Source organism: Morus notabilis, unplaced genomic scaffold (assembly GCF_000414095.1).
Source record: "Morus notabilis unplaced genomic scaffold, ASM41409v2 Scaffold500, whole genome shotgun sequence".
NCBI lineage: Eukaryota > Viridiplantae > Streptophyta > Magnoliopsida > Rosales > Moraceae > Morus > Morus notabilis.
The window spans coordinates 46,022-56,952 of record NW_010361282.1 but is presented as its reverse complement, the minus strand read 5'-3'; the positions used below and the strand labels follow the sequence as shown (position 1 = coordinate 56,952).

The following is a 10,931-nucleotide window of genomic DNA, read 5'->3' as shown; positions in this document are numbered from 1 at the left end:
TACAATATCGTAGTACTTAGCATTGAATTCTTCCAAGAATTCATTCCAAGTCATTGTTGCCACATTTCTTCTCATTATCACCATCTCCCACCAGCAACATGCATCTTTGTTCAATACATACGAAGCGCAGAGAACTCTTTCCTGCTCCCTCAAATTCATAAAATTTAGAATTATCTAGAGTGAAAATAACCACTCCTCTGCTTCTAGTGGTTCGGTGGATCATTCAAACTTTGGTGGCTTCATTCTACGGAACCATTCATATGATTGTTCTTGATTAACGACATGCATAGCTTGTGGCACCATTTCTAGCATCGCAGGCTCTGGTTGCGATGCATGTGCCATTGGTGGTACCGGTTCAGGTTGAACAGGTGGCACTCTTTTTTTCTCTTGTTCTTGATTTCTTTGCTCTAACTATTCTCTTAAATTCTTATTTTTGTGCTCTTGAGCCTCTAGTCTGGCTCGTAAATTAGCTATGGTGGTAGCTAAGTCCACTTCTACTTCCTGAACCAAATGTTGTCTACGTGGATGAACCATGTTTTTGTGTGTGTCTACATAAGAGAAATAATGGCAAACATGGTTAGCTTTCCGGATATGTGTGTATATATATTACCAAACAAATCATAATAGCATTTCATAACATAGAGTTGTTTTAAAATAATACAACTTTCATTAATTGTGGTAGCATTTTAACCACACTTTTCATTTGTAAAATGCATTCCTTAAGCAAACACATCAAACAAATCATAATAGCATTTCATAACATAGAGTTGTTTTAAAATAATAGAACTTTCATTAATTGTGGTAGCATTTTAACCACACTTTTCATTTGTAAAATGCATTCCTTAAGTAAACACATTTTTTTTTACTATCTTTGATTCATTTGTATGTCTGTATACATATACATATACATATCCGCTCAAACATACATATACACATTCATCATTCGTTACTTACATAGAACATGTATTATTAACATATACATCTGTAATACATTTTTACATTGTTATATAGTAACATCATAATCAAAACATTACATCATACTATACATGTTCATAATTCTCATTTCCTGCCTCATTAGCATCCATGGAATCCTTCTCTCGATCTTCTTCCTCACTCGAATTTACAATGTTTTGAGGATCCACATTCATTTGTTTCTAGTGTAGAGAAGATGGAATAACTTCATCTCCAACTTCAGTTCCAAAACTACGTCGGTATTCCATTTGCCTACATTCAAACTCTATTCATCGCTCATTGATACGTTGTTCTTGTTCTTCTCTTCCATTAGCAAACGTTTCCTCTAATTGTGTTACTTCCTCTATGAATTGGGTAAGGGTATAAGTAGAATCCTATCGAGGAAATATCATATTTTTTAGTTCCTCTACTGACCTTCTCCAAAGTATAAAGCATGTATCATGTTCCTTTAATACGATGCTGCGATAAGTTATGATCTCATTGAAAAATTGCTCAGCATCATCTCTGACGGTATCATATGGTCGCATCTTAAATCTATCAACCTTGTGAATATACTTTTCCATTCTTATAAAGTCAGTCTCACTAGTCTGTGGTTGAGTCCATGATGTAGAGGCTAACTCTGGTGCTATCATTGTGGGTGGTATGTCAGGTACTGGTACTTCCTTTAATGGAAATTGAGCTAATAACAAACTACAAAAATTTTCCCATGGCACCTCATGTGCATTTCTTGTTCCACCGCACCTCTCTAAAATTGTCTAGTTTCGGACTCTAATAGGCCGGCTGCTAGGATCACCCAATCACTCTCGTCTATATTACAGGCTACTAACAGATATTCAATTATGTGTAGCCAATCTTGCAGTCTAGTTGGTTGAGCTTGGCCATCATATGTAGATGGGTTACATTTATAAAGTGCTAAGATAGCTCTTGTAGTGACCCTAGATCCTATTAGGTCCCTAATCATGGTTACCTGCACTTCCTTATCAATCGGGGGTGGATTAACTACTCTATTGGATTGTTGGGGTACCTCTAAAGGAATAGGTTCCATTTCTGGTATAAAGGGTAGACTATGCGGACACTTTTTCCTTTCTGGTCCCCTGATACTTCTTCTGTGCCCTCCACATGAAATTGAACGAGTTCGTCTTGTTCTAACCATTTCGTATATCCTATAAAAGAACAAAATTCACACACTGAATTCTAAAGCCAAAAGAAATAAAAACTTACTTGGACAATATAAAATCGGATGCCAAGCAGAATATGGGTGGGTGGTAGAAACTTTTCATTTGATACCAATTGTGACGACCCTTAACTCTCAGTCATCATTTCTACACTCATACTTAGTATTTCCTATCTATCAATACTTTTTAATTATAACCTCTTAAAAATTCAGACTAATTTTTTTTTTCAATAGTAAATTTGATTCTAAAATCTTTGGCGGAATAAAACTTTGTTTATTAATCTTTATAAAACTCAAATATAAAAAATTACTATCTTGAAAACACTTTCAACTTTTCTTTTAAAACCTTGAACTTGTTTTCCTTACTCGTGGTCATGTAGTTAGCCTATCATTTGCATACCATTACCTTTCATATGCTATTAATGCAATAGCATTTTTGCTATGCATGCCATTAATGCTATAGCATTTAGATACAATAAACATACCTTGTGACTCGATGTTTCTATGCATAGCCTCACTGACTTGTATACTTTACTTTCATTACATAACTCATCTACGTTCATAAAACATTATTTACATTATACACAAAATATTTGGCAGCGTTTCCAAAACAAGTGATGCATCTACTACCCCCTTTCCTGCATCTCAGTGCTTCATCCTTTTCTACACGCCTAACAAACAGGTTTTAGGGAGCCGGTGCCTTACCTGAGCTTCCTCCAACACAAACAAACCTAATTATCTTCCGCTCAGCAACTAACAGTAGATCACAATAAATACCAAACAATAATGCATACCCATATATACATTCATATCATACGTCCTAGCACACTTCCTAAACATTAAAAGTGTTCATCATATTATGCTTTCTTTTCTTTTGTATTATGCACTCTTTTCTTTTGTTTCATACTTCTTCACATTTTTCATTTTTGTGTTGTTCATTTTTCATAGCTTTTACTTCTTATGAGGCCCATCCTGTTGTACCGTTGCGCGTATAACTAGTGAGGAGTAGGGTTGCTAACCATAACCAACTCACTCACGGTTTTATTTCATAAACATAATAACCTTTCCTTGCGAAGGCTGGTACAAACAGTATTATTAACTTCTTATCGTTTGCCATCTTTATTTGCACATCATCTTACTGTCATCATTTTATATTGTGACAATATTTTTAATCTTTTCATCTTATTGTCATTTTTCCATATTATGACAGTAATTTTAGTCTTATTGGTACATCTTCGAGCATTCTTACCAATTTCTTAAGAAATTAGACTTTATTCAAATGTTTGACTTTTGTTGACTTTAACTTTGACTTTATCGCAGATTAAATTTCTACGGCTAATACAAGTCTATAAGCACATTCAAAGCACCAAACAAGTTTCAGGTAACATCTTTCACTTAGTGACGTACAAAGAAATCATCATATGCACAATTTTGTGCAACACAAAGAAATTGTCTTGTTCGTGGTATAGACATAGACAAACTATTGTATTTACACGAGTTCCGCTAAGGTCACAGATTTCGAGTGTCTGGAAACATTTCTTCCTTGATCACCTATTGGTCCTATCATATAAATTTCTAATTATTAGATTTACAATCTAAGATTAGTAATTGAAATACAATTTGATCCGAATTCGTGGTTTCATAAATGTTATTTTCTTAAAGTGAGTATGCCGTTTCCAAAAATTCTTAAAGAGATCTACGATTTCTTGTACGTTATTCAGACCAAAACATTACCTATATCGTCAATATTCACCAAACCCGTGCACTTTTACCTAAAATCACATTTTGGACCTATTTCAAAAATTTGCCCGAAACTGATGTCTACAGTCGTTTTTGAGAAACACGTTATTTCACAAAAGTTGTTCGGAGTGAAATTTCCTTTGACATTATGTTGGTGACTTTTTAAAACTAAGCTTTTATCTTAGTTCTCTAGCCCAAAACAGCGCCGGATTCAATTTTTAGGTCAATAACCTAGTTTTTAGTTTTGGTCCGAAACTGAGAATTTTCATCGTTTTAGCTTTCTATATATCTCCGATCATCGAATCAACTTACTTTTTACATCTTAATTCTCCTATTCCTTATCAAAACCGGTTCTAACTCAAAGTCTCAAACTAAATTTCGGCAGAATTCTGCCTAATTTCCCGTGTTTCCTGAGCTAACCATAGTTCATTTTATCCGTTGTTTCCACCTTTAAACAAAAACCACAATATTTCTCATACAACTTTATCATCAATCACATCACAATTCGGGTTTCATATGAATTTTGACAACAATTCTCCCTAACCAAAAATTGCTAGAAATAAAATCTTATAACCAATAAGTCATCCTTTAAGCACTAGATTTCCAATTGCTTAACAACCACAAGCTTAATCATCATCTGAAGAAATTTTTTTTTTTCATGTTTTCCCCCATACTTAAACGTGCAGTCAGAGTAGAAAAAAGTGAGAAGAAAACCGAAATTTACCTTAGAGAATGAAGAGAAGTCCTTAGTGATTATAACTAGCGGTGTAGTTTCGTCAATTTTGATTAAAACTCATTTTTCTCACTTTGGGTGAATTTTTTTTTTCTGCTCCTCTCTTTGGCTGATGCTCTCTGGTTCTTGGCATGAAAAATGAGCATCTAGTTGTATTTTTATCTCTTAAAAACCGGACCTAATAAAGTGGGAGGACTAAAATGTAATTTTGGCACTTTCCAAGGACCGTTTTGCAAAAATTTCACTAAAAAATTTCTTTCTTTCGTTCTTCACTAAGCTTGGCCGGCCACCTTGCTTTCCACATGTCATAATCTTAGTCCTTCATCCATTAAATCATTTTAAATCTCAACCATCCATCTCTAATATCTATATTATTTCAGTTCAATTTAATTCCTATCCGGTGCGTGTTTTATCCGCATTTTTCAGACAATTGGTCAACTTGGTCAACTTTGTTTAACCTTGACTATCATTTCAAGAGTGAGTTATTGATCGACTCTTGGTCAATAAATTTTGAGTTGGTCAACCCTATTCAGTCGAAAACCTCAATTTTCTCAGTTCGGCCCTCCAAATCCCTTTTTCATCCGTTTTTCATTCCAATTGTTTCTAAAACCCTAGAATTAATATTTTTCAATTCTTAAACTTAACATTCATGTGTTTACCCACTTGTGGGTTTAACACAACGTTCTGTGACTCTTTCTTAAATATAGTCTGAAAATCGATAAACTGCATCGCACCTTTGAAATTTTTGAGGTTTAGCTTATAATTTGCTATTCTTTATTGATATCAACAAATACTTATCATAAAAGTATTCATATTAATAATTCAAAGGATTTCAAAAAATTTTATCTTATACAAAAATTATGATAAATTTCTCATTCATGACAACTAAGAGCATAAAAGGCCAAACGGAATGTTTAGTGTCGTTGACCCTGGTGATCAGTTGTCTCGCTACTAAGAAGAAAACGAAGCATGTAAATAAGGAAGAGATCGTGATTCACAAGGTTTACTGGGATATTGATCGTGATATTATATTTCGTTTTTGATCAAGATGATCGTGATTATTTTTTGGTGCATTATTTATTTTGTTTTTACTATCTAAAAGGGTCCGACCTTGTCTCGAATAAAACTCTTACATTTTTCGTTTGTTTCTATCTGTATATGGTTCTAAATTAGTGCATCCCAAGCCCAGTTGCTATGATGATGAAGTCGATCGAACGCATTGCAGTACCATAAAAGATTAACGTTGCTGTTTTATTATTATTATTATTATTATTATTATTATTATTATTATGATTATTATTTTTACTTTTAGAAATAGCTAAAGCTATGAATTAATTCAGTCTTTTTTAAGTGAACTATCCAAGAATTTAATAATATTGCAAAAGTACCATTATTATTGGAGGAACTTTAATGTTTTTTTTTTTCGTTTTTTTTTTTATGGTTTTGAAATTTATAAGTACTTTCTTTGCTTGAGAATTTTAAGGATTGAAATTATTGGAATATTGTTTATGAGTTCTGATTAGAGGTTTTGCTCTAAATTTAAGGGAGTAAACGTGCTATTATTTTGCCACATTTTATGAGAGTATAATTAACCAATCAGAGTATAATTAATTTGTTTGTCGAGTGAAGCTAACAAGTTACCGGATTCTAGTTCCCACTTCAGTAGGACCCAATTACTGAATTTCTTTCAGAGCGATCTGGTGCGGAGTCGGATAACAATTTTATTTGTTGGTCATATAGAATTGTGTTTATAACATTTTATGAGTTTTAGACTTAGTAAGTGATCATACTATAAGACTAATACGTAACGCCGATCGAGAGGCCTGTCGAGAAAGGACCTAGACTGCCTTCGGGCGCGTTGTCGGGCTCTCAACCCTGAAATCTGGTCTCAAGCTTTCTTGGATCTGCGCTTGTTAATGGTGTTGGCAGTGTGCGTCGGGAGCCTCCGTTGGAGCACAACAAAGTTCGGTTGGAGTTTGGTGGCCGATAGTTTGGAGCATCTTTCCTTGCACGCCCATCTGTATCGAAGTTCGGTTGGAGTTCGATATGCTTGGTGGTGTGTTTCCTATGACGACGACTGTGTGGGCATCTTTTTTTTGCTATCTGTTGTTTGGTGTTTAGCCTGTCTGATAGATTTGTGTTCTGTGTCGCTTTGTGATATGGCTTTCTCGATCTCGGTGGATTCTATTTTTTCAATTGATTATAGAGGATTTGAAAAATAATCATACGTGTACTTGATCGTTAGAGTACCTATTTTATTTACATGTCCGGTTTAGGAACTCGTATGCATTTATTTCCTTTGAACATCGAACATCATATTTAACTTTACCAGCGGAATCTGTTGTTTATTGAGATCGTGATTTTCCTAAAGTTTGACGCCTCCCCCTTCCAAAAAAAAAAACAAAATGCATATCTTTGCTCCATCCTTGACTGTTGATGTTTGTTTGTTTTTTCTTTTGTTTATTTTTTTTCCCAGAACGTCCTAATTTCACTTCAATCAACTAACAGACAATTAGATTTCATATGCTCGATCATTAAAAAAAAAAACATATAATCGCGACAACTACATAGAATATAAGAAAATGCTATAAATCTTACCGCAGCTTACTAGTCAGTTTTCAACCCAGTAATTGGTCAATACAATTTTTACACCACCTAAAAATAGTGTGTAGAGCTTTATGTATGTCTGTTAATACAGTCAAAGATCTGAACATATGATCAACGATAATTCACGTTTTTGCTATTAGTCCTAAGGTTAAACAGCTGGTCTAGCCACTGAACACAGTGAACTACCTTTTCACGCTTGGAATGAAGACTCAAGATAGCTTAGAAAGTGTTTAGAGTTTGTCCCTTGTTCATTCTAGTGTGGTTCCCATTAGAATATGAAAATGTCGCTTCGTGGGACGTAAAGATACCACTTGTCTATGTTCTTTTTTCTTTTTTCTTTTTTTTTTCTTTTTTTTTTCTTTAAGAGCAAAAAGGAAAGAAAAGAAAAAACTAGCTAGTCAGGTTTTTATTCCGTATGCATTATAATGATCATAGAACTAGTACGGAAAAGCCATGTTTTTCAACTAAAAAAAAAATGAAAAAAGTGCTTAGAAAGCATTAAAAAGCACTTGTCATGCTTCCAAGTCTCTAACAAGAAAAACATATAATCAATACCAGCAATCCAATATTCTCAACTTTCTCAAACACAACGGCATGACAAAGAGCAATACTTTATCTAGTGCCGCTTGCTTTCTTCCTTTGATTCTAGTGTCCCTTTGTTTGTCATTCACCAAAGCTACAACCAAAATCCGCAGTGGCCAATCGATCAATGTTTCGGAGACAATAGCCAGCGATGACTTTGAGCTTGGCTTTTTCTCACCTCAAAAAAATCCTAAGAAATGGTATGTGGGAATATGGTACAAGAACATCAATGACGACCCCTATGTTTGGGTTGCTAATAGAGAGTATCCTGTCCTCACTCCTTCTGCTACTCTCACCATCAGCTCCGATGGAAACCTCGTGATTCGCGACGGTAGAATGTCCTACATGGTCACAAACATTACTTCAACAAGCAAAGATGTTTATGCCATGCTATTAAATTCAGGAAATTTTGTGCTGAGAGAGAATGGTTCAGGAAATACTCTCTGGCAAAGTTTTGATCATCCTACGAGTACCCTTTTGCCCGGTATGAAGTTTAGTGAAGGGAATTCCTGTTTAGTGTCATGGAAAAGTGATGATGACCCTTCTCCTGGTGATTTCTCTCTTGAGCTGGATTCAGCTAAGCAGCAGCTAATCGTCAAGAACATGTCAGATACGTGTTTTGTGTTTCGGAACGAGAGTAAGAACAGCAGTTCGTTATTCGATTTGATTTCGTTTAGTAAAGGGTATTTCACCATTGTTGGAGAGGCAGGGTCGGAGATTTCTCGGCTACTGTTGGATGAGTCAGGGCTGCTTCAACTACAGTCATGGTCTGCAAAGGACAAACGCTGGCTTCTAAGCCCGGATTCAATGAAATCCTGTAGTTGTAAGTTTGTATTTTTGTTTGTCAGTTTTATTTTAAGGAGGATGCAATAAACTTTTTAACCCTTTCATTTATTTCATTTTCCTTTTTGGTGTGCAGACCGAACGGCTTGCAATGGAAGTACTCCAGATGCAGAACATAAGACTAAGAAAGGCATCAAAATAGATGTTTTGATGATTGCGTTAGCGATTGTAATTGGGATGATGTTGATTTTTGCTATAGTTGTCTGTTACAGAAGAAATCTTGCAAACAAAGGTATGTAAGAATATCTATGCAATGGCTGAACAATAATGATAATTAGATTCAGGAGAGAAAAAAAGACGTACCGTAACTGAAACAGTTACGGATTAAATTGCAGATTGACCAAATCCATGAAAACCCCTATGTGGTAGCATTTGATTTGTGTGTGTGTGTGTGTTTTTTTTTTTTTTAATTCCTGTAACATGTAAAATTAAAATATATCTGTCTAATCATGAAAACACAAGAATAATGAAGCTAGGAGATGTTGTGTAAAATTAAGACATAGTCTGTTTCAATATCATTTTCAAGTTACCCTTTATTGTCATTGGACTTGTAGTAAATGTAGGGGATCACATACTTCATGACTAATTTTGTTTATTATATGTGATCGAACAGGGGAAAATTTGTTACTATTTGATGTGGAAATGAGCCTAAAACATACCCACTCCGAGCTTCCCGATCTTAGTCAATTGCGGAAAAGAGGTAGGAATCGAAAAAAGCCATGCAAGTTGGTGTTTTTCACATTTTCTAGTTTGGCCGCTGCTACAGATAATTTCTCAGACGCACATAAGCTTGGAGAGGGTGGCTTCGGACCTGTTTACAAGGTTTGACTCAATTTCATTGGCTTGAATACTTTATAATATTATAGTTCAGAAAAGTTGAAGACCATTATTCTCAGGGAACTTTAAAGAAGGCACATAAGCTTGGAGAGGGTGGCTTCGGACCTGTTTACAAGGTTTGACTTAATTTCATTGGCTTGAATACTTTATAATATTATAGTTCAGAAAAGTTGAAGACCATTATTCTCAGGGAACTTTAAAGAAAGGATACGAGGTAGCTATAAAACGACTTTCGAAAAAATCGGGGCAGGGAAAGGATCAGTTCAAAACTGAAGCACATCTCATAGCCAGGCTTCAACACAATAATCTTGTTAGACTTTTAGGATGCTGCATTGACAGAAAAGAGCAGATTTTGATCTACGAATACATGCCAAACAAAAGCTTGGATTTCTTCCTCTATGGTTTGTAGCTCTTCAAGTTTTTGTTTTTCAACTTATATAGAAAAGGTTCCTTTGATGGTACTTTAACAATTGTGGACAAACATATGATCATTTGATTGTATGACAGATCGAACTCGTTGCAAGCTACTTACTTGGCAGATACGAGTAAAAATCATTGAAGGGATAGCTCAAGGGCTTCTTTATCTTCATCAATTTTCGAGGATACGGATTATACACAGAGACCTTAAGCCTAGCAACATTTTGTTGGATAACGATATGAATCCCAAGATATCAGATTTCGGAATGGCAAGAATATTTAGAGTGAATCAGTCACACGAAAACACCACAAAACCTGCTGGAACCATGTAAGCGAACAAGAAGAAATTTCACAAATCATAGGAACTTAATTGTTTGCATATATTACATTACTACTTGAAAGAAAAAAAAATACGAATCTGCTAATAGCTTGATTGAAACAAATTATGGTGTTCAGAGGTTATATGTCTCCTGAATACGCTCATCAAGGCCTCATCTCTGAGAGATCTGATGTCTATAGCTTTGGAGTCTTGTTGTTGGAAATCCTGAGTGGCAGAAAGAATACAGATTCGCATACTTCTGAGACTCGCGGTCTTCTTGCATACGTAAATATCTAATCTCTATGATTCTCGCACACTTCACACACTGCAAATTTATGCTTCGGATTAATCATTTGGTAGCTCCGAAAATTACAGGAAAAGTCTTGTTTTGGTGTCTAAACTATGAGAAGTGAAGAGAACTAGTATAAATTTCTATTAGTTCCTTTTACCATTTTCCTTTTAACTTATTGGTTGCACAGTATACTTTTATGCATTATTATCTGGTTTTGTTTTAGGGATAAAATAAACTTTTGTAACGGTACCAACGTGTAATGAATCTTTGAAAGACTATTGTTAGAGTTATGTTGAGCCTAATTACTTGATACTTTTTCTGCCAACTGTGATTCTTAATTTTTAGTAATCTTCATATGCAATATTGTTTTTCTCTAATTCTCGTGCGGTGTAAGGTTTTTTTTTTACAAGAGCGG

The 10,931-nt window shown here is 34.8% G+C and overlaps 1 protein-coding gene across 1 annotated transcript in view; it reads left to right on the top strand.

Moving 5' to 3' along the window:
* Positions 1-7,820: 7,820 nt before the first annotated feature.
* Positions 7,821-10,931, top strand: part of LOC21385557 (G-type lectin S-receptor-like serine/threonine-protein kinase B120) — a 3,744-nt gene continuing 633 nt past the window's right edge. The window contains exons 1-6 of the mRNA XM_024166270.1: positions 7,821-8,631; positions 8,728-8,883; positions 9,265-9,473; positions 9,679-9,889; positions 9,996-10,233; positions 10,362-10,509. Coding sequence (XP_024022038.1) covers positions 7,821-8,631; positions 8,728-8,883; positions 9,265-9,473; positions 9,679-9,889; positions 9,996-10,233; positions 10,362-10,509 — 1,773 coding nt within the window. The remainder of the gene's footprint in view (positions 8,632-8,727; positions 8,884-9,264; positions 9,474-9,678; positions 9,890-9,995; positions 10,234-10,361; positions 10,510-10,931) is intronic.